This window comes from Necator americanus, chromosome X (genome assembly GCF_031761385.1).
Source record: "Necator americanus strain Aroian chromosome X, whole genome shotgun sequence".
Taxonomy (NCBI): domain Eukaryota; kingdom Metazoa; phylum Nematoda; class Chromadorea; order Rhabditida; family Ancylostomatidae; genus Necator; species Necator americanus.
In genome coordinates, this window is record NC_087376.1 from 388,104 (window position 1) to 412,267 (window position 24,164).

The 24,164-nt window shown below is 41.3% G+C and overlaps 4 protein-coding genes across 11 annotated transcripts in view; 2 read left to right on the forward strand and 2 right to left on the reverse strand.

The window, feature by feature from the left end:
• Positions 1 to 4,094: 4,094 nt before the first annotated feature.
• On the reverse strand, positions 4,095 to 20,143 carry RB195_021083 (uncharacterized protein; the record flags this gene model as incomplete). 4 transcript variants are annotated; one of them, XM_064207633.1, is made up of 17 exons in its annotated part: positions 4,095 to 4,283; positions 4,666 to 4,797; positions 4,863 to 4,994; positions 5,839 to 5,943; positions 6,003 to 6,071; positions 6,155 to 6,278; positions 6,341 to 6,481; positions 11,927 to 11,982; positions 12,053 to 12,177; positions 13,266 to 13,350; positions 13,454 to 13,574; positions 13,660 to 13,703; positions 14,818 to 14,907; positions 18,863 to 18,956; positions 19,026 to 19,117; positions 19,269 to 19,374; positions 19,439 to 19,512. In XM_064207633.1, the coding sequence occupies 17 exons, from the start codon at positions 19,510 to 19,512 to the stop codon at positions 4,095 to 4,097; spliced, it is 1,779 nt and encodes a 592-aa protein (XP_064063512.1). The 4 variants fall into 4 exon arrangements, with proteins under 4 accessions (XP_064063512.1, XP_064063513.1, XP_013304846.2 ...); XM_064207632.1 differs by having other exon boundaries at positions 12,050 to 12,177; XM_013449392.2 differs by lacking the exons at positions 13,660 to 13,703; positions 14,818 to 14,907; positions 18,863 to 18,956; ... (1 more) ...; positions 19,269 to 19,374; positions 19,439 to 19,512 and having other exon boundaries at positions 12,050 to 12,177; positions 13,454 to 13,504.
• Positions 20,144 to 20,941: 798 nt separating this feature from the next.
• RB195_021084 (uncharacterized protein) lies at positions 20,942 to 23,227 on the forward strand (the record flags this gene model as incomplete). 2 transcript variants are annotated; one of them, XM_064207635.1, is made up of 2 exons in its annotated part: positions 20,942 to 21,465; positions 21,512 to 21,572. In XM_064207635.1, the coding sequence occupies 2 exons, from the start codon at positions 20,942 to 20,944 to the stop codon at positions 21,570 to 21,572; spliced, it is 585 nt and encodes a 194-aa protein (XP_064063516.1). The 2 variants fall into 2 exon arrangements, with proteins under 2 accessions (XP_064063516.1, XP_064063515.1); XM_064207634.1 differs by having other exon boundaries at positions 20,942 to 23,227.
• A 174-nt stretch (positions 23,228 to 23,401) lies between these two features.
• Positions 23,402 to 23,782, forward strand: RB195_021085 (uncharacterized protein; the record flags this gene model as incomplete). Its single annotated transcript, XM_064207636.1, has 1 exon — positions 23,402 to 23,782. One exon carries the CDS (start codon positions 23,402 to 23,404, stop codon positions 23,780 to 23,782), a length of 381 nt encoding a protein of 126 aa, XP_064063517.1.
• Positions 23,461 to 24,164, reverse strand: part of RB195_021086 (uncharacterized protein) — a gene marked incomplete at both ends in the record, with an annotated part of 54,555 nt that continues 53,851 nt past the window's right edge. For 3 of the 4 annotated variants that reach the window (XM_064207641.1, XM_064207639.1, XM_064207640.1), the window contains 2 exons: positions 23,926 to 23,997; positions 24,051 to 24,135. In XM_064207641.1, coding sequence (XP_064063519.1) covers positions 23,926 to 23,997; positions 24,051 to 24,135 — 157 coding nt within the window. Of the gene's footprint in view, positions 23,644 to 23,925; positions 23,998 to 24,050; positions 24,136 to 24,164 lie in introns of those variants that run through there. The other variant, XM_064207637.1, reaches the window with a different exon arrangement.

Here is a 24,164-nt window from a genome sequence, read left to right on the forward strand (position 1 = left end):
CGTGACAACAGTATGGGTACGTAAACGTTGCAGGTGGACTACGGAGTACTGGTGATTACCAGCCCTAGCACAGCCGCTTACGCGACTGCACCGTGCTTCACATCGTTTTGACCCGGCTATACATGTTTACGGAGCTGAGGTAGGTAAGAAGTGTAGACAGTTGAATACTCATGATCTTCACACCTTTTAGGAACTTCTGTAAACTCCCAGACTATGCTTCTTGAAACATAAAAACATAAGCTAGAGCGCACAAGTTAGCGAAAGGCAATGAAACTGTGCACGATAAGAGCAGAATAAAGAATATAGAATAAGTCCTAATTGAAAAGAAAAAAGGGAAAGAATGCTTCTCGTACACCAATGAAACACGACTTTTGTTTTGGTAGGCGGATTGCCTAGTGAATTCATGCTGTTTTAGGGTACGAAATTAGGGTGCTTTGTGAATTGTTTTGTTAAGTTTAAGGACCAAGACTATTTTGATTATGCACAAAGGAACTGAATGATATATTTGACAATATATGCTAGTGAGGCAAGAGATGAGAAGCAAACATTCGCTTGCTTCTTTTACCGGTTTTTAACTGTTTCATACATTTTGATCAAGCCCCTAATTACCACATTTGAGCACAGTGTTAGTTATAATTGCAGAGTCATAGAGCTACATCTCACAAATACGAAGTTCTTGGAAACAACGGAGAGCAAAAGCTTCTCGACATCGTCAGAGTTCCCTTGCTCTGCTCTTGCAAATGTAGTATTTTTCCTTAGTACAACGTGTGCAAATACAGATTAGAATGCTGCTGTTTGTGCGCGTTGGAAATCGATGTTGCAAAGATAATCGTGTTTTTTTTTATAGCGCCAATGAAGTTCGTGAAAGATGTCAGAAAGAAGGAATAACGTGCAGCTTAGTCATGTACATCATACCGAAAAATGGAGATTAATGACAAAGAAGAGAACGACAACAATGCACATACATAGTTCCAATGAAAGGTCTCATGTAACTAGATTTGTGTCATCGATCGCCAAATAATGTGCACCCACAACATCCATGTGATCCCTTCAATTAACAACTAAGGTTCGATCTACATGCTGCTGTGTGATGTGTGCTCCGCAATCTTTCATAAATGAAAATACTAGAAATGTTCGCATACAACATATATCGTATTTTGATATCAGTATATCATCTCTACATGCTATAGCAGTACATGGTCTCTATATGCTGAGATGAACAGAAGAATGAGGAGAGATCCCCATTACTATTGATTATACACGCGATCATACATATCAGATAAAGCCATTTACAGTTTCTGACTAATCCTTTGCGATAAAGAAGATTAGTGGGTTTCACAAAACTGAAAAGAAGTAGAGGAAAACATTGCGGTGCTTAATGCGTGTGATGATCCGCCAGGACACGAGCAACCACACATGAGCGATTGTTGGTCAGTGAGATATATAACAAACTCATTGCTACATGCCTACCAAAAATTTTGTTGTTCTGTTCATATTTTGAGTGGATAGCAACCATAGTTCCTTTGAAGCGAAATCTTTAGGCAGAAATCAAAAGTGTTTCTGCGAACAGACTGTAGACCCTTGTTTTTCGATTGCTTGGAACTGCTAAGCAAAAAATAGTTGAACTCGTGGAGTAAGGGGGTACCACAGTACTATACAACCTATGTTGTAATGTTTTTACTAAACTGTTACACATAGAAGATGATTGATCGAATACTGTTGGGTAGATTACAACTGCGCAACTAAACTACGCCATTCTACTACCCAAGACACAGAGGTCTTTTCTCTCGCACAATCAATAAATACTGGAACAACTCAGAAAGATTTCGCAACTTTTCCATACACAAAGCATGGAGATAAGGCAGTGGAGGAAAGATCAACATTGCCATGTAGGTATGCGTTTGCATCAATCTCACAATCCTGTTAAAATTATCTGTTACTTGTTCCATTCTTCAGGGAAAAACTGAGAATAACGAATTAGTAATAATTTAGCGTAATAATGAATGCGGAACGGAACTTCCACTATAGGGATAGAGTAAAATTGTAAGGTCGGTCATGGTTTGAAAATATGAATGCACTTATCACCTTTTTTCTTCCCTCAACGGTGCAAAGGTTGAATTTAGATCACTACTTACCATCTCCAGAACCATTTGCCCTACATATTGAATAACAGCTCTCACAAACTGCGCAATATCCAGTGTCACATTTGCAATACATTGATGAAAGATAAGGAAGGCAGGCGAAAACAAATTGATGATGTAGCTAAAATGATGGGACTCCGATGTCATCTTTATGAAGGAGTCAGTGATAATCATTAACTTATCCACAGTTTTGCGTATGAGACAGCATTAGTTGGAAGGGGGCAAAGGCGAAGGATAATTGCTGACGTAAATCTTACTCATAGGACTGAAAACTGAAAATCATTACATTGCTTCAGTGCTTCAGTGCTTCAAATATATATATATATATATATATATATATATATATATATATATATATATATATATATATATATATATATATATATATATATATGTATGTATAAAGCACTGTCAGGGTATTAACGAACGATATAGGCCGAACACTAACCTCGCAGTTTGGTGACACCGTAAATTGAAAGCAATCATTACGATACACAGAAAAGTAGAAGCCAAATAAAGATCAAAATCACAATTTGGCAACAGTTGGCGACATTCAGATATAAATGATGGGAAACATAATTGTTTTTTCTTATGTGAATTAATGTGAATATGAATAGTTGTAAGTGGAGAAATGTTGATATTAAGAGTTCGACGAAGGAAGGTCGTTGCTATCTAAACTCGTTTTTAGCCCGAATGATGTCTGTTTTCCTGCGATCTCACACTGGTCAAAAACCTGCTTACGAGCATGATTTTTTTTAACCTGTGAGGGGTTAGCGAGCAGCTAAACAGAAGGATATAGTGGAATGGTAATTTTTCGTAGAAGGGGTGATCCTTCGCGAACGTTCGTCTCATCCTTTCGTAGTCGAATTAATACCATGCTTGTCTACGAGAACAGAAGCACTTATCTGATACGGTCAGTTTGGACGCGTTCATATATCTCAAATGATTCTAAATTGAAATGCACGTTTTTTTTTAAACGAATTGTGATAATTGTACGCGCTCACGCATGCCCAGCGAACTTATCAACACCAAACAGTTTATCATTTACCATTTAAATTATACAATCGTGGCGTATGCAAGGAATTCGATAAAGCACACTTTCCCACCTCAGGCAAGGCTTCTTTTTGGCGTATTTTTTAAAAAAAAAAGATCGACAGCATCTCATACATCGTTCAAATTAGAACTCACATCCACCAATTCGTAGGCGCGTAAGCATGCTTCGTTCCTACTCTTAAGATCCGTCTTTAAAATGTGCTGCGAAAGTTATACTTTAATTAAGTCATGACTTCCACAAACAGTTCAAGTGCTACTTACAGATCACCCCGTAGGCAGCAGCTGCTAAGTGCCTGGCATGCCGGTGTTCGATGACTTTGAAGTTGCTGAATTGAAGACTAAGGGATAATCGTCACACTCAAGCCATAAGAAAAGAGATTTGGTAGTGTGTATTATACATTTGTTTTACCCTCATTTTTACAGTAGTTTTAGCTGGATACAGCTTCGATGCGACTTTTATCCTCCAGCTGTCAGTATGTAACGGTATTCTCGCGGCGTCTTTCCGATGGGAAACAAGTATCACCCAGAACGCAATACACTTCGTCCACGGACTTAAATCTACCTAGTTTTTCTTTAGGATGTGATAAGCGCATAGGTATCTCTGCAGTTCTCTATAATTTGTGCAGAAGAGTAAATATAATAGATTGAGGTCTTCACAATGTGTGTGTAGTTCACCCAATAAACAAGCATCACACTGCATAACAACATATCATTTTAACAATTATAGCTCCATGCACATACTCCCACTACACTCGGCCTGATTCCGAAAAAAAACGGAAAGCTCCGTGTAGATACTGACAGCACTCATTATTATGTGATTTTTTCGTTTGTTTGTTTATGTTGTAACGATGAGCACAGTATGGAGGAAAGCAAATCGAATCAATCAATCACCGACGTAGGCTACGGTATTAAAGGCACGACCGAGTTAGCGGAGCTAACTTGACTGGATTCCCGAGGAAAAGTGTAAGGATCTGGGTCTTCGTCACTTGTGCTTGCTGCGACAGGCAACTCCTTCTCACGAGGAGTGCGGTCACTTTTTAGAAGATCTTCCACGCCGTCCAACCAGTAAGTCAGGAGGGTTCCGATACCCTGAAAAATCACTGGTGTAAAGGAACATTTCCAAAACTAAGATGGAAGGTGATAAGCAGTAAAGACAAAAAAAAATTGTTTACGACGCTTCCAAAGTATTCCGTAATTTGCTGCAGGAATTACAAGCATGTCATCAGATAGATACAAAAAGTCTATGTCCACTACGCTCACTACTATTCTTATTTGTAAATTCAGATAACGATCAGACACGTTCTGCTCGTGGGTTCGTCGGCAACCACTGAATAGGGAGGACTAACTACTTACAGTTTAGGTAATTCTTTGTTAATTTTCTTTGTTCCTTTCACCTCATTTTGGTCGTACCACGCGAATGAGTACTAAGTTGAAAAAGTAAAAATTGAATCAATGAAATCGCAAAAGTTACATCTATTTTGACGCTGCCTCGTGAGCTGCACCTAAATTCTGGGAATCGAGCTGATAGCATTTGATGACTCTTGAGCGTCATTTGTATTTTATCCGGTATTCCAGAATTCTCCATTTTGGCTGCTATGGTGACCTGTAGATGATTATACTGGATACTACACGATAAGGTGTCGATTTATGATAAGAAAATGAACATACTGTTGGACCAAATACGGAATAACGAGGAGCTCGGATCCCCACTACTCCAGTGAATACTGGGCCAGTGTTGAAACCCCAGCGACAGTGTAGGTATTGGCCAGGCCGATGAGGTATCATAAAGTCGTAAAGGAACTGCAATTTCAACTTTTTTTAGTTGTGTGAATGTTTTAGTTGACTTTCGAAACATTTGCCTGAAGCATTTTATAAATACAGGGTTGCATAGAAATGCTATCATGTCACTGCCGATCGAAAAAAGGGCGTTTTTCAAAGGTTCCAGATTTGCTTCCTGCCTTTGTCTACCATATACTTCAGTGCCCAGCCTTTTGTGTGCGTGTTTGTAGCATGTAGAATCAAACCGTGGGAGGACAGCTAATGACGGTTGCCTGCAAAGCCCGAGAACTACGCGACCTCTTTCGTAAACAGAAAGCTGATCTAGCTAAGAAGAGTAGCGCGGTTTCCCCGAGGAAGCGTATCTAAAGTGAACATTGAGTGAGCCTAATGTTGCTTTTTAGATTAGATGATGTCAAATTGTTGTTGGAAAGATCGACTGAAGACGTGACTTTGCAGGGTTTCTGTACCTCGAAAAAGATTCTGGGGCAGAATACAGCTAGGCACCACCCTACACTATTCAATAGTTGACACATTAATTACGTGGTTTTTTTTTTCAAACGATATTGGTCGCTGTTCAGCAGCGGTACCTTCACACTCGACGACGAAATAGACTTCCCACCTTTGTTTGATAATTGAGAAGATTGAAAAGAAACTGCAGGAGTCACCTCAAGATGTTGGGAATAAACATGTTAGCGTTCGGTACATGAGAGGTTCTCAGGCCAGCCCATGTCCAACGTTACGGACATTTGGTTATCAATATGCAAGCGGATGTTAGAGATTTATAACGCTGAATCCAGTTTGAGTAGAGGTCGATGCCTACTTTCTCCTACATGTTTCTACTAAGCTCGCATTGAGAATAACGTACTTCCCTCTGCAGTAAAGCAATGGTTGCAATGTTTGACACATGCTCGGTTTTGCTCGGATTCGGCACACCAGAAGCAACGCAATAAGCATCACCGATGGTTTCCATCTGAATTCAAGATTAAGTTGTGTACACCGGACTAAATCTTTTTTACCAGAATTGCAGACCTTATATCCATTATGTACACTTATAATGTGATCAAACTTCTGGAACATTCCACTTAGTAATGCCACTACCTAAATACTTCGTGACAACTTCGTGTACATCGAGAAGAGGAGAGGGATATGCGTGAACACAAAACAAGCTGATAGAATCTAACCTCCATCGGCTCCGATTCTGAGCAGAGCGATGTGAATCCCACGATATCCGAATAAAGAATAGAAGCAGATTTGTAGTTCTTCGCATCGACTCTTCGCCCTACTTTGAGCTCCTCGGCAACTGACCTTAAACCTTGAACTTAAGAGGTATTATACGGAGGCATTTAATACAGCAGTGCAACACTTACTTCGGTAATAGTTCAGAGAGGAGCTCGTCCGCCTTTTTTTGAGCTTCCTCTAGCAGCCCCGTACGGCGTTTCACTAGTTCTTCCAACCCATTTGTATACTCTTCCATATTTTTTATCATTTGGTCAACCAGGGATCCAGACCTTAAATGAATTAAGATCAGCAGTCTATGCAGCAACACATAAAGAAACTAACAAAACCGTACTATTTTGAGAAATCAAACGAATAAGCGATGATACAGGCACCCTAATCCTACTAGTTTTTCTAGTAATAACTGACTTATTTTTTTTTAGTAATTTCTAGTTCTAGTAATAACTGGCTACAAGTCACTTTCCAGTTCTCTGCTTATTGTTTTACGTTTCAGACCTATTATATTTGTCCATCGTTTCTTCTTCATCGGAGTTCTCGGTTGCTGCCAACTTAATATGTTGGAAATTTTATTGGTTTTGAAGTAGAAAAATCAAAAATTAGCCGAGGAGCAAATGGCAAATGAGAGAATCGGTAGCTGACAGAATCGAAGAAATACCATTTAGCAGAACCAAAACTTTATTCTAAGTTCGGATTAAAGCGGATAACACGACCAAAAAATAGAGAAGTCAAGTGAATAGGTGAATTACAGAGGAACGTCAAAAAAGCAAAAAAACCAACATTTTGTCCCCACAATAAGGCAATGGGACGACGCAGGTTCAACACCCTGCTGAGTTAAATTTTTACGAAAGAGTTAGAAACTTGAAACCACTTTCAAAAGATGAACAATTTAAGTATACTTAGTGCTTAGCAGTTTAAAAGTGGGTTTAGTGGAATTTTGTGACCAAAGCAGCACAGATTCCGTGCACATTGTTAGGTCTGGGAGATCGCGAATAACTTCGCGATAAGAGAACCTAGAGGACTTTTTTGCGCCTCTTTTCATAGAGAAAGGTTTGCAATATGAGATAGTTACAACGCCGTTCTTCTGAAACTTAGTTTTCTGGAATTCTGATGGGACAAAATTCAAAATTCTCCGTCTTTTCAGAACTTGTTCCATGAAAACTTTGAGAGAACCAGTCGTCCGGAAAAAAGAAATTTGCACGCAGTAGTTTATCGTAGAAGGCGTCCTTACTGTTGTCCTCAGCGATCCGTAGGTGCGTGGGAATTTACGATTCAGAGATTTACGTCCTCTGCGATCCTGCAGTCGTACAAAGGCACATCTAGATGACTTTGAGCCAAATTCCTCCACCAGGTTGTTGTAATCGTTCCTCACAGCTATCGCGCAGTCACCTACTTCCTTCTCATTAGCATCGCCGCATTATATGGTGTAATTTTCGATGCCTGTGGCGGGCCGATCTCTTATGCGTGTTTCCTGCAGTGCAGCAAAGGGAACACAGAGATATCGCAGAAGCCTAGACAAGTCTGCTTGTTGGAGTTCACTTGATAGTGTTCAGCAGTTCAGCGTGACGAAACGAATGGTCGCTGTCAAAGATTCCATGATACCCTCAGGCAGTTGACCTTTCAGGTTATGGGCTTTGGCGATGTGCTGGACAGCAGCACCTTTTTGCAATAATGCGAATCTTTCGCCATATAACAGTGCGGGTTATATAGCTCGTACGTTCCCAATGCAGTATATTATGATATATGTAAATATCTAATACTACGTGATAATTTGTTCTGGTTTTCATGCTATCCTCAATTTACTACTGCCCACCGCACACTCCCTTACGACTCCATTCCGTGGCAACCCCCTCCTTTTATGACCCCCGATAGGAAAATCCCATCACACGCTTGACCCCGGTCTAATATCTGTGATAAACGACATAAAATGTTTAGAGAAAGAAAAAAGAGTAAAAAGAAAGAGTGAATGTTAGATTTTTCTTTAATCTAAGCATAATGATTAGATCTTTTCGATGATAAATGTAAAACAAGCGATAAAATTGTTAACACTTTTTTTATTACGGCTAAGGTTTCGTCTTGTTTAGAACACGTTACCAACTCACTAGAGATCACATGCGACATAAAGAGCCAAAAATGCTCAAATTGTTGTGCTCACCTCACCGGCCTTTTACTGTGATATTAGCGGATCACCGTGTTATAGAACTGCTCCGTTAATACTAATTAGCATGCGACCCGCCAATGTATCCACAGATCAGAAAACGCAGATTCTGATGCAGAGCTAGCTCGTTGCTCACGGCTACGCACTCTTCCTTTTTATTCATTTGTGGAGCCTTAATGTTCATCTAATAAACCAATAAAGTTCTGCGACCTATAATTTCGAATTTGTACAATAGGATCGTGGCAGATATGCAGAAAGGAGCATTTCCGTGACACTGTCCCCGATGAGTTTTGAGAGGAGTCGCTTTGTTCGAGTGTTTTAATCCATTTTAAGATATTTGAACAGATAGTAGTTTTCTTTTTTTTTGCCAAGGTTTCCACATGTTCACCACGAAATAAAATAAACTACATCAGAGACCATGCAGTCGCTTTCCTTACCGAAGGAGCATATTAAACAGTTTAGAACAAAACAGATGCGATAGTACATTGTACTCCGAATTATTTGCTTCCTGAATTCTGTAGGGAATACTTTCGCAACTCTCCCTTGGTCTTTAAGACCGCACCTCACCAAACTAGCACGTACTACTCAAGTCGTGTGATATGGAAGATAGGCAAAAATAGGTCTTTTTTGATATAACCATTTCATCTACTCTGGATCGAGGCCGGCAAGGTCGCGGAATTAAAACAACAATTCTGGTTTTCTGAAATTTGGTTGAGAAAAAGTCTTAAAGATTTCAGGACTTCTCAACCAACTTCTGAAAGAAAAAAAGAGTGAAAAGTGTGAGAAAAGTAAAACAAGGCTTTTGAAGGAAAAATCCTCTTTTGTAAAACATTTAAAATAGAGTAAGTTTTTGTATGGTATGAGCTGAGTTACTGGACTTTGTTTGAAATCATACACACTTTGACACACAGCCAAAAATTCTCGCACTTTTTCTCGCGCTACTACGGTACTGCAAATAAAAACTAATTGCCATCTTTTGATAGGGCATCAAGAAGAAAGCAATAGCGAGAAAATATTTGCAGTCAAGGAGAACCTCTTGACTCTCTCAAGCAAAATTTACTACTTTTTCCATCTTCGTTCCAACAAAAAAACTAAGAAAAGTAGAAACACCAGATTTTGCAGAAATATGGAGAATGTCTGTCTCTACAGCTGTGCAAAATTGTATCTCATGAAATTCACTGTGAGCGACGTTATTCAGCAGCTCATGCGGCCTACTTTGCACTAATTTTATATCTATTTCCTGTTGCAAATATGTTTTTTTTTTCGCATGGTAATGACGTCAAGATTCCTTTTTTGAATGATACTAAGAAAAGTCATCTTCGTAAGGTGAGAAGTACGCTCATTTGAATCTTTCACAAAAATCGCACTTCCGTCAGGGATTGATCCCTGGGTGTTTAAAAAAAAAGTGATAGCTTTTTTTTTTAGATAGCTACACCGCGTACTGCTAACAACATCCACTTTTCTACCTCAGGTTTTACCAGCAGGTTACACACTAGCATTCTTAATAAATACACAGATCTTCAGTACATCGGATTTGCCATAACGAAAGAGTCTCGAAGCAGTGAAATGAATGATATTAATAGATTATAAAACTGTAATAAACAAAAAACTGTAATACTTAGATTTGAAGTTGTAAGGTAACTTAGTTGTTTGAATTGGAACTTAGTTGACTTGTTGAAAACTTAGTTGTTGGATCAAAATTTTTGAGCAGTTACGTACATCTTGAACTGTTTATTTCCCATTTCGGAACCTTCACAAGTTTTACTAAGTTTTTTTTTTATAATGTAATATATTAAGTAGTAGTTGAGTGTTTGATGACTTGCTCTCATATTGGCAGCTAACTGTGAATATCAGATACGATTTTGCACATTTGAACAGGATTTCGATCGAAGAGAGCCAGATGGTTTAGAGTAGCAAGAAAATGAAAACTCAGCCATTACTAAGATTGGCTCAAGGAGAACACTATGTAGTTCCACTACCGGAATGAATTATGGAGAATAAGTTCTTTTTTTTATCATTTTGAGTGTTGCGCGCCCTCAGCTAAGCTGAGTGCAGACTTCAAGTATTCCTCAATTTGTCCAAATATCACGGTATTTTATTTCGAAGACAAAGATCGAATATGACCTCTTACGACCCCTTCATGCTTATATCTCCCTCCCTACCCCGCCCTGTTGCGAAAATCCGAACCTACGTTGGATTCTGGTCGTTGCTTAGCAATTACTAGGTTTGACTAATTAATTATAAAATATAGAAATCCTTCCTCAATTTCTGACAGGTATGAAAAGCGCTACATAACTAAATTGAACCTAAGTTATTTGGATTAGCAGTAAACTTAAAATAGTCTTAGAGTTCACATTGTTCCTATGTGAAGGATTTGGTTGATAAGATATGTACTGAGCCACCCTTCCTAGATTCTGAACGAGGCGTTTTACCGATGCGCTTGGCAGCAAAATCAATCAATCAGAATTCATTATCTACATCTTAGCCTCGCAGACCAAGACCATTACAAACAAGAAATGTCATATTATGAAAGTCGGTGAGAGTATAGAAATAAGAAATGGGAATCGTCCTGAGTGTAACGTTAGAGGCAGTGTATCACAGAATTGACGTAACTAGGGGAAGGCAGAGATCGCGTTCTAAATGACGGAAATGAGCATGGCTCCGTTGATCTTCTCCCAATCGTTATAAAAAACGGCATGGAACACGGTGTTCTTTACTATGAAAGCAGTTGTGACGCGTCCCCTTGTGCATGCTTCGCGTCCATGATTGAGCGTCGAAGACTGATGACGTCTCTTTATCAGCATATTCAAGAAGACCGATGAACACGTTGCTGTGGAGACTGGGGGGTATACAAGTGAGCGCGTTGTAATATTCCTCATAGAAAATAAAACGGTTCTCACATCGTTTTTTACGACGATTACGGGAGGATTGGTGGAGCCACGTTCGATTCGTAATCTACAATACGAACTCTACGTTTTTCCGAGGATTTCCCTACCACGTCAACTTCGTGATACACTACTTTAAAGTATTGTTGTTATGCATTGCACACTCTCACTGATTAGATCGTAGAAAAAGATCCATACAAGAGAACATACATTTCATGTTTTAAATTGATTTTTTTTTATTTACCTCGACATTTCATCTTCATTTATAATACAAGAAAATTAAAGTTTACAAAAATGACACATTTTTGAGATAGGAAAGTGGTGAGAAACATCTCTGCTCACCAGTAAAAGTGATCATTCTATACAAATCTACGGTAAAATTCTGTCAGTTGTAGTCAGCTATAGTCGGTCAAAATCACCTGACCCCAGCCCAATTGCGAAGGTGTTTGCGCAGGTTTCGTTTGTTGCAGTCGGATTGGCAGAGATCAAAAGGATTCACTCCGATCGCATCCGCTCGCTCCAGCGGACCACTTCGAATGCAGCCGATTACACAATTACTTACTATGGTTATTTCAAGTAGTTTTGACCCGACTGTACCTCAAAAACTCTTCCACAAAACAAAAAAAAAAAAAATTCTATAAAGTTGATCTGTAAGAGACTTGCGTACTATACCGTACATTTTCAAAGTGGCATCTGTGATCTTACGTGCTCGACTGATATCTGGTCGATTTTCCTGAAATTGTTTGTTCTTGTCGAGTGGTTGAACAGATGACGAGATTTTAAACATTGCAGCAAATCACCACATTGTCCCAGCACTTCTGAATGAGTCCACGAAGGTCAGCATGGATTTGACGATCTTCTGGCACAATTGGTGGTTTTGCTTCCAAAAGATCGTCTGCCTTTTCACATATAAGTACGTCGTCTTCACCTAACGAATTACGCAGATTAAAAGAACATGGCAACCGCACCTAGAGAAATTCCTAGTAAATTTGTTCCGTAGACCCAACTCCATGCGACGCTTTAGTGGAAGGAAAGTTGCGAAATATGTGTTTCGTAATCATGGAATCTTACGACATTTCACTTAAAAAGGGTTGACAAAGCTCATCGCTTCCGCACCGCGGTTTTGCATATATATATATACATATATAATATGAAAGGATAAAGGATAAAGTTTCTAGCGTTAGTCAATCCGCTTGGTATGCGCCCCCACGTTCATTTCAATTCAGAATCGTTTGAGGTTTACGAACGTGTATCTGGCGTATACAATGACTTGCGGTGGCTAGCCGATGTGTCAAGTCAGTGCTTTTATCCTCCCAGACAAGTCTGTTACCAATTTATCGACCCCGGAGGGATGAAAGGCATGGTGAGCACTAGGGCGGATTCGAACCTCCGATATATATATATATATATATATATATATATATGCATCGCTTGTACCCGGCCCGGCATTCACTCAAATTCTCGCAGCACCACGTGGCCGCCCCGAATCCGCTTTCTAGAGACCGTTCTTCATCTTCATAGGCCTTCAACCTCCTTTGAAAACAGTAACAATTAAGAGCACTAGGAAGAAAACACAAGACCAAGAAAAATTCTGGTGTGGACTTATACATACACGCGATAGTCGGACCTGCTGCTCCAATCCCCTTCACTTTTGCACGGTTGGCGAAGGGACCCCCACTTTTGGACGGTTGGCGATGGGATCATCATCACTTAAGTTCCACTCAATGAGCTGGACCCCTTTCACCTCAGGAGAGTTCGTATCCTGGCTATCGCAGCTATAAACTGATGCACGAAATTTACAGTAAGGCTATCTTCTCGTTACTATCGGAAACTTTCTCCAAAAAGCTTTTTTTACGCGATGAGTTTGAAGTCATTTGGATGGAAGTTGCGGTCTCAAGTTTCAAGGGATTATGAACTTGCTGGTGCACGAATTAGCACCTTCGAATCGGCAAAATCGGAGTTAGTCATCACCGTACACATTGTGAGCCGGCGGAAAACCTATGCTCAATAACTCACAGTCATAGTAGTCCTCAACATCAACGTACTTGCGACGAAAAAGTATCTCGAACAAAATGGTTCCGAAAGACCACATATCCGCAGCCTGAAATCAAAATGAAAATAGTATCTTTCGGAAATTGATATGCCGATCAGAATTCTACGAAATGCAACAAAGAGCTGTAGCAACCGTACTGAGTTGAACAAACCTTTCCAATAGTATTTCTAAGATGAAGTGCTTCGAACTTACTGGAGAACATATGCGCTCGAAGTTCGGATCGAATTTCAGGAGCAAAGTAGTGCAGATCGAAAATTATACTGTTTTTTCGTCTTATCGTTTAAAGCAACAAGCTAGCAGGGACTACCTGAATTAGGGATGAACGGGCGCCCATCTTCCGTTCCTATCACACCTGACGTTTTCATTCGAAATAGCATACGCGATAAACCAAAACCGGAAACCTATTCAGAAAAACTTCATGTGTAAAACAACTACATTCACATAGTAAGATTGCAATGATTAAAGGCAGCATACCATAAATCTGACGTGGTATGCTGTCTTTAATCATTGCAATCTTACTTTGAATCCGCGGGGAAAGTTAGAGATAGAGTTGTAGATTGCGGTATCAGAGGTGGTTCCACTCACCACTCCCTCATTGTTGTAAAAAAAACGGCATGAATTACTCCATTTTTCACGACAATTTCAGTTGCAATGGTCAATGCCCTAAAATAAACGGCGAAGGATCCGCTTTAGTAGGGCCCGTAAACCCCCCCCCGCGCCGCCTCCTCCGTAACACGCCCCCACCACCTATCATCCACCGCCTATACACCTACTCGAAACGCCCGCCAGCGGGCAGAACACCGTAAAACCAAAAAAAAGACACAGCAAAGAAAAAATGAAAAATGAACCCACCATAACCATTATAACTAGCGTGCTGATGTCACGCGGCAAAAGATTGGTAAATAAATCCTTATTTTTTGAAAATTTTATGTTTTAAATATATAAAATGTTCTTATTATTCTGTAAACATATACGTTATCACACCTTTTCAACCAGGTCAACCCCTACCTACGAATGCTATAGCAAAACCTAAGCAAAGAAAAATATAGCAAACCGAGTAATTAAACACTTCATCTAGTCCACGCACAAATTTTACAAGTATGAAAGAACGTTAGAATCCTCCTCTATGTATACGTTCTAGTCCTCTCAACAACCCTCTCAACAGCGGTTTCACTTGAATAGGCAGTCGAAGAGAACTCACAGGCTTTCGACCGCTGTGCAACAGGGTGCGGTGCGTGTAGAAAGGTGGACCGTTGCAAGTGAAATCGTCGTGAAAAAAGGAGTATTTCCCGCCGTTTTTTACAACAATGAGGGATGGATGAGCGGAACCACCTTATCGCGCAATCTACAACCTCATCTTTAGCTTGTCCAGCGGTTTCCCTTACTACGTCAGATTCGTGGTACGGTACCTTTGAAAAATGATAAATTATGATGGGAAACAGAATCTTTCTCCTAGCGTTTGTAATAAGCAATTATAACAACATTAATTAAAAGATTATGAATGCCAAGATCTACCTTAAGGATCCAGTGAGAGTCAATTAGACAGTGCCCAGCTGTTAGAGATCCATGATAGCCGATGGGCGAGTTATGAATGTAATCTAAACCCTAAAATTCCTCATCATCATGTACTTAATGCTATCTAGTGTTATATCATATATATATATATATATATATATATATATATATATATATATATATATATATATATATATATATATATATATATGATATATATATATGTATATATATATAGTATTTTATGTATAATACATTATATAATTGTATACATATATGTAATGTATTTAATATATACCAGTATATATATATATATATATATCAACTCTCCGACTTCAGATTTCTCGTGGTTCTCGCGTCGCTCCCCTTCACTCATCAATAGAAATTAAAATTAAAATATTAGAAGCACTTTCTGTAAATTTTTGCCAGAGGTTTGATTTTTCTGAATCCAACGTTTTTTTTTCTTTTTTAAAACTAAGTTTGAGCATTGATGAAAGATTTAGAGATTTTCTTCCTAAAAGAGTCAGCACTTCGCTTTGAGAATATTCAAACTTGATCCTATTGAACACCTATATTCTTTCGGTTCCGCTACAATTTAGAGACATTATTCGAAGTATTAGGTATTCTCCTCCTGTTATCCAACAATTAACATAGGAGGGTGCTTTCTGGCATCGGCGCGCTTTGACGTCATAGGATCCGTCTTACTGTATTCTAGCGCTGTATCTGCCGTCGTGAGATATTTTCTTCTTTATGGTGCAGGCGCATCCTCATGACGCCGTTGCATACGTTCTACTGCCTTCTGACACCAACATGCTCAACTGGGCCGTCAGACACCTGCTCCCCCCCAATTCTATGTCTTTCTGGGGCAAGCGCACCAATCCTGGCCCTGGAAAGCAGAAAGATAGAGTGGAACTCGTCCCACCACATCAAATTCTTGTTCTGGCGCATGTGTGTGACCTAAAAGGATTCATCCCTCCTATTTTAGTACGTTCCAGCATTGGGGCACCAATCTCAACGACGTGTAACTTCACTACCTTCTAACGCCAACACGCTCATTTGACGTGGGACCCGTCCTACCCCGACCTCACCGCTTCGGGTGATTATGTTCATTATCCCACCTTGAGCACGAGTTCAAAAAGAATCAGAAGCAAAAGTTCGTTATTCTTTTAGTCTACGTAGTTCTTTTCCTTTAAGCAACGACATGAAAAAATCGGAGCACTGGGAATCTGTGATTCTTTAGAAGAAAAAAGAACACGGACATAACAACAAAATAGCAAATATAATCTACGTAAGGAATATTCACCAAAAAAGAAAAGAACTCTTTGTATAATAGCTGAAAAAGAGGAAGACATTGGAAAAAAGAAAGAAGACAAGGCTCTAATCTAATGCAAGGATTGAATTATAACAAACTTTCAAATTCAATTCTTTTTTTCATATTTAACTGCAACTCTAAAACACCATGACATCTTATCTCTGCAACGAAATTAATTGTTAATTTTAAATAGCACGTTGCATCAGTAAGACGAGCATAAAAGTACTCATAAAAGCCAGTTGGTAGGGATGAATCAAAAATCACTATTTCCCAGTTTTTGAGTTCTGCTACAAAAAGGTACAGCATTTTTCAGAAACTTCAGGGAAAATATTTCGAAAGAAAAAGCGATACGTTTGTAATTTTTGAATGGTAAACAAAAACTTCTAACCTATTCTTTAATCAAAGGTCTAATCACTTTTACCAATTAGTAAAAATGGAAGTGAACATGCTCATAAACCTTTCCTTAATGTATAGCTAAAAGTGACCTGTCCCATCACGTGTTACATATGTCCTGTTTCAACTCTTGATATTTGTTCAGCGGTAGAACGCTCGCTTACTTTACCAGATGGCGCGGTACGATTCTGCCTTAGAGCCTAGTAACAGACTTGTCTGAGAGGATAAAAATACTGACTTGATGCGCTGCCGCTCCCACAAGTCAATGTATAGGCCGGTTATGCGTTCGCAAACATCAAACGATAATGAATTGAAGTGAACGTGGTGGCGCATCTCAAGCGAATTGATTAATCTCAGAAACTTTATCCTTCATTATATATATATATATATATATATATATATATATATATATATATGCCAGTCTGAACGTCCGGCTGAAGTCGGAGTCAGATTTTCTATGCTGTTCCCTTCGCTCGCCACCTCCGATCAATAAAAATTACTAGCAGTGGTATTTTCTGCAAATTAGAATTGTGCTTTTCTAACAACGCCTTTTTTTACAAATTTAGACGAAAGATTTCATAGTTTTCGTTTTATTTGAGTCATTTCTACATTTCAAGAACATTCGGACTTCAGTTTCAAACACTCCTTCGATACCAACATAATATAGTCACAATTTGAACCTTTGACTTTTTTTTTACCTTAAGTATGGGTTTTCTTCCCGTTTTCCCCCAACACTTATCACATAATGATGTTTTCACATAAAATGACGTGAACGACATCATCGTACTGATAAACATAAAGTTCCAGATCATGTAAACTGTTTCATACTATTTAAGCAACCGTTTGCATGGATGTTTCCACTTTCTGAAGAAGGCGTGCGCTACCAACTTGAGGCAAACAAGCAAGGAATTAGACGGGAGGAGTCGTAAAGGTGAGAAGCAACGCGCCAAGTGGCCACGGCTATGGAACGGCTGCAACGTCCATTCACCTTTTGCGAGATGCACACGAACTTATTGCGCACCATTTCGATGATGTGGGACCCGTCTCGCCCCATTTTATAGCTATCTGGCGTCGGCGCACCAATTCGACGCCGGTGGACCCGTCGCACCCCCTTTTTGAATTTCGTGACACACGCACGTGATAGAATAAGCCCGCTATTATATACCAATCTGAATGTCCGGCTAAAGCAGGACTTCACACTTTTTTGTGCTGTTCTCTTCGCTCGCCTTCTCTGACCAATTAATCAAAATTAATCAAAAATTGATGGTAATGATATTTTCTGTAAAATCATCACAACGTTTTTCTAGCAACGTTTTCTTCTTTCTTTTTACTATGAATAAAGGCAAAAGATTTTGTTTTCTTTCAGAACGCATCAGTTCTACTTTTTGAGAATATTTAGAACACTCCTTCGATTCGATATAATATAGGCACAGTTTTAAAGCATTACTCGAAGTATGGTTTTCTTCATGTTTTCCCGAAGAGCTATCAAAGAATGATGTTTAACACAAAATAACGTGACCAACTCGACGCCGATGGACCCGTCGGACCCTCTGTCCCGAATTTCGTGACAAACACATACACACATACACACACTTGACAGAATAAGCCAGTTATTAAAGGCTAAAGAAGGACATTCAGGCTGGTATAAACTTTTTTGTGCGGTTCTCTTCGCTCCCTTCACTGATCAATTTCTGTGATATCAGAATTCTGCTTTGTTTAGCTTCAAGCACTCCTTCGATTCCAATATAAAATATACACAATTTTAAACCATTACTCGAAAAACGGGTTTTCTTCCTGTTTCCACCAAAAGCTATCAAAGAACAATGTTTAACATAAAATGACGTGAACGGCATGTGTGTGTCACCAAATTCGAAAAAAGAGGTGCGACGGCTCCACCGGCGTCGAGTTGGTGCGCCGCCGCCAAAAGCGTTAAAATGGGATGAAATGGGTCCCAAGGCGTGGGGTTGGTGCGCCGGTGCCAGATAGCTATAAAAGGAGGGGTGACGGGTCCTGCGGCGTCGGGTTCGTGATTGCAGAACTGGAATTTGCAACATTTCAATGCGGAACATACCCTATAATCCATTACAAAAAAAAAGTATTGGAATAAATCAAAAGTAAAGCTAGAGTATAACAGATAGGAGAAAAAACAACATATGAGAGACTAAGTCCATAGAACACAGAGCAGCCATTGGATAAAGAAGGTAAGGAAAGTCGTTTACATACTTTAGGAGAGGTGCAGACTTTAAACTCTTCGCTCAGGATTTGCCCTGTAACTATCGTAGAAGCAAGCTGATGGACATGCTATCCAAAAGCAATCCAAAAATAAAAGCAAATGCAAACCTTCAAGATATCTCTCACAAATGCTCCACGAAAGTTGTTTTCAAACGTTGCTCGCTCATCTTTTCGTCCAAAAATTTGCTCGGCAAGTGATCCACTAGAAACAATATTCATGTACTAGTAAATGGAGCAGCACATATCAAAAGCGGTTAAAAATGAATTTCACCGAAAGCAGTGAGTCCAAAGCACGTATAAATGTGTACTATCGTAAGAGAGGCCGATGAAAGGATTGATGTTCTCGTGATTGAAATGTTTTACCTTAAACAAACTCTGCTAGAATTCGTTAACGAATTTCAAACGACATTTACATAAATCTCTAGTGATAGAAAGTATTAACGTCAATTTCTTCGCTCATTTATAGACTATTGTTCATTTACAGATTATTATTCATTTTTAGATTTCCAGCTACCTTGAGAAGCAAATCGACATCGTGTTTGTAGAATACAAGGCGTTCCTTCAGAGAAATAGTCTCAACTAGCACGTACGTTTGATTGATCGTCGCCAGTTGCCGCGTCCTTAGGAAGTCACGCATTTTAACCTGGGAAGTCTTTAACTCTTTCTGAATAAAAGATTTATTACCAGAATGTCACGATAGTTCGGTGAGGGTAATTGATCTCTACTTTTTCTTGAACTCTGTAATGAAATTTCTTCATTCTGGAAATGGGCTCTGTTGACTTCGCACCGGAAGTTCTTCTTTTTACAACGAAAAACTCGGAAAGTTAGATAGAACACAGAAACGTCAGCCAGAAGAATTAAAATGTGGACGGCGCGGTGGAGGCAACAGTTAGAACCAAGATGGGACTCTCGCAAACTGCAGCGATGGGTGGTGTCAGCAAGGGTACCACCGAGCTCCTAGACGCTACGCTTTAGCGAAGCGCCTCGAGACAACGCACGTACCCGCTTCATGTCGTTTTGACCCTAATGCATTTCCTACCCGTATTACCCGCTTCTATCAGTTCCTTCCGCTTCATGTTCATATTCATACACATGTTTCAAACGTTATTAATATATTTCGCATGAAGACAACCCAGCCTACAAAAAACGTGCAACTTACAAGGGGCAAAATGTAGTTGGGGGGCCACTCAGTGGCGCCCTTATTTCTCGAAGTAAATAATCAAGTCAGTCGTGCCCCTAAGGGCTAATCATTAGTCTTAGAGGATCTATGACATGTAAACTAATGCTAATAAGAGAAAAAGTAAGTTAGAACGTCGATAAACTAGGGCGCCACTAAGTGCCCCCTTCCCAGCTACATTTTTCCCCTTACAAGATGTCAATTATTCTCATCTGTGTTATTTTTGAAGGAAAAGGAGGGAAAAGATAGAGTAAAGTAAAGTGTTCTGAGCGTCTCTTCGCTTTATTTCGACGATGAAATTAGCATAGTCAGACACATCGTTAAGGATGTGTGTGGGGCTTGGCGTTATCTCGGTAGAACACAACGGCTTTCCTAGTGGCCAATTCTGGCCGCCTCCCATCGATCACCTGTTCAGTCTGGTCGACCCCACGACCCCACGCAAGACATGGAGACACCGTGTCTATATTTCACATAACATAACATAGCGTTTCGCATGACTTCATTTCATTCACCATCCAGTTTCACCCACGGATCTCCCTCACTAGAGGGATCACAGCCGGTTAGTCGCGAGGCTACGTGGCGCGTCCCCGGGTGGCGGATAGGGGGCTAATCGCGGACCAAAAGCGACCTTGCGCTTGTCCAGAGACGCAGGTGGATTCAGGGGATGGACTCCCTGTTTCTGCTGAGCCAGGACTGACTCATGACATCCTTGTATCCCGCACGTCGGTCCGGCCAAAAGCCTGCAATCAAGTGACTGGGAGGTGCAAGGGAGGCGGTTTGGAGTCGCCTCCAACAAATAAGTTCCACATGTCCACACCGGGAGAACGAAAGTTCTCCCAGAAACTTATGGGACTAGAGGCTTGCAACCTGCCCATGGGTTTTAAAATTTTTAAGCAAAACACAGTAATAGAAAAGAGTCTCCTGATTCCGGAGGAAAGCCTGGTACGGTAGCGCCAGGTAGGACGGGGTTGCAGGAGTCATGTAGGCTACCAAAACGGAAAAGGACTAGGATGGCGATCTGTACTTATAACGCACGTACGCTTGCATCGGAAGCGGCCATCGAAGATCTGATGATGCAAGCCAAGAAGATCAAGTACGACGTCATCGGACTGACCGAGACGAGACGACGTCACCCTCTCAACGCCGTATATGAAACTGGAGAAGAACTGTTCTTAGGAACATGCGACAGTAGAGGTGTTGGTGGAGTTGGCGTCCTCGTCAACACGAGTATGGCAAAGAACATCGACTCTTTTGAACAACTTACGACCCGAATCGGACGTCTGCGGATGAGAAGATGTGGCCCAATACCAGCTTTGACTATCTTCGTCGTTTACGCTCCAACATCAAGCTACGAAGAAGAAGAAGTCGAAGCTTTTTATATGGACCTGGAGAAGTTCTACCAAGAAGATCATGCCTTCTACAAGGTCATAGTTGGCGACTTCAACGCTAAGGTTGGCCCAAGAAGAACGCCGGAGGAACTTCACATCGGGACCCACGGCCTACAATGGAATGACCAGGGAGAGAGGCTCGCCGAGTTCATCATGACGACTAAGACCATCCATAGGAACTCGCAATTTCAGAAGCCCTCTTCTTTACGCTGGACGTGGGAGTCGCCCGGTGGAGGGTACCGTAATGAAATAGACCACATCATCGTCAATAAAAGGTTCTGCCTGACGGACGTCGGTGTTGTACCAAAGTTCTATACGGGATCGGACCATCGCCTCCTCCGAGGAAGATTTTCCTTCACAAGGAGAGCAGAGAAAGCCGCCAAGTTCAGAGAGAGAAATCCCAGGACTACCATCAACTGGGATCTCTTCGCTACGCTGGCCGGCTTTTGGGAAGATTCTGCAATGGACAACATCGACGAGGAATATGACCGGCTTGTCGAACACCTTCACGACTGCGCGAAGAAGGCTGAGAGTTTTAAAACCACCAGGAGGCGCCTGTCTCTTGAAACTCTTGAGCTGATACGCCAGCGTGGAGCAGCACGAGCCGCAGGGAACCAAGAACTCACGTCCGAGCTCGCAAGGCTTTGCCGAGAGGCGATAAAGGAAGACCTTAAAGAGAGAAGAGCAGAAGTGCTGGCTGAAGCTGCAGAGACGGGGAAAAGCATCCGCTATGCCTGTCGAGACTTCGCCAGTCGCAAGACGAGGATGACTGCTCTCCGGAACCCAAAGGGAACAACCATTGCATCGAGAAGGGGGATGGAGAAAATCATCTACGACTTCTACTCTGATCTCTTCGACAGCCATGTCCACTTGCCTCCTCACCATCTGAGGGAAGATGGACAAGTCATTCCAGAGGTTCTCCCGTCCGAAATACGACATGCTATCATGTCGGTAAGAAATCGTACGGCACCCGGTCCCGACAGAATAAGACCAGAACACCTGAAGAGCCTTCCGCCAGTACTCATCAACACCCTGGCGAGGCTCTTCACACGTTATCTGTCGGAATGCAAGGTTCCTAAACAGTGGAAGACCAGCAAGACCGTGTTGTTGTATAAAAAGGGAGATCCACATGACATCGGCAACTATCGCCCAATCTGCCTACTGTCCGTCATCTACAAGCTCTTTACAAGAGTAATCCTTAATAGGATTGAAAAAGTCTTGGATGAAGGACAGCCATGCGAGCAAGCAGGGTTTCGAAAAGGATTCAGCACGATTGACCACATTCACACTGTTTCGAAACTCATCGAGGTATCACGAGAGTACAAGATGCCGCTCTGTCTCACCTTCATCGACTTAAAGAAGGCCTTCGACTCGGTTGAGACGGAAGCGGTCGTGGAAGCCTTGGACAACCAAGGCGTCCCTACTCAGTATATTAAGGTACTTCGAGAGTTGTACAGTAACTTCACGACCGGAATTTCGCCATTCTACAAGAACATCATCATTGACGTGAAGAGGGGGGTCCGACAGGGTGATACAATTTCACCCAAAATATTCACAGCCACCCTCGAGAACGCAATGCGAAAGTTGGAATGGGACGACATGGGAGTGAAGGTTGATGGTCGGCAGCTACACCATTTGCGCTTTGCTGATGACATCGTACTGGTAACACCTAGCATCAGCCAAGCGGAACGAATGCTGACCGAATTCGACGAAACATGTGGATGCATCGGTCTTCAGCTGAATCTACAAAAGACGATATTCATGCGGAACGGATGGGTCTCGGATGCCCCATTCACGCTCAACGGAACGAACATATCCGAATGCACCAGCTACGTTTATCTGGGTCGGGAACTGAACATGATGAACGACCTGACCCCCGAGCTGGGCAGGAGGAGACGAGCGGCTTAGGGGGCGTACAAGAGCATCGAGGATGTAGTGAAGAAGACCAGGAACACCCGGCTCCGTGCTCACCTCTTCAACACCACCGTACTTCATGCTTTGACCTATGCTTCGGAAACCTGGGCATTTCGCAAGCAGGAAGAAAACGCGGTGAGCGTCATTGAACGCGCAATTGAGAGAGTGATGCTAGGAGTATCCCGTTTCACGCAAGTGAGGGACGGGATTCGAAGTTCCCTCCTACGTCAGCGATCGAAGATTAGAGACGCCGCCGCGTTTGCCAAGGAAAGTAAAATAAGGTGGGCCGGACACGTGATGCGCTTTGATGACAACCGTTGGACCAGAGCCGTGAGCGACTGGGTTCCCCGCGATATTAAGCGCACTACAGGAAGACCGCCGACCCGATGGTCAGATTTCTTCACGAAGTCCTTGAAAGAAAAATATGATGCTCTTCGTGTCCCACGCGAAAGGAGGAACCACTGGGCTACTCTGGCACGCGATCGGGACAAATGGAAGAATTACTCGCGCCCGCTCGACCAGTTCGAAGATCAACGGGAGTCAAGGTGATCAAGGTGATCCAGTTTCACCTCTTGAAACGCCTAATTTTGGAATCTGGCTTTTTCCGGGTTTTGTTCTAGTTTTGTTTTAGTTCTCGAACTTTCGAAAAGAGCTCTCAGGTCTGTTTCGTAACAAAAGGACAACTTCATAATTTACACAAAGAGGCGATTACCCACCTTTGTTTCCATGTGTTCATTTAGGCTAAGTATAGATAGCTGCTGACTCTAGGAAAGAAATTATTTGAACACTGCAGTTCTCGAGTACAAACTAACCCTACCCCATGCGCTGAGATGTCCAAATCGATGAATTTAAGTGTTGAATACGCGATTGCCCAAGGCATTTGCATGGACTCAATGTGTTTTCTGGAAACTACTTATTAGCCAGAAAGAAA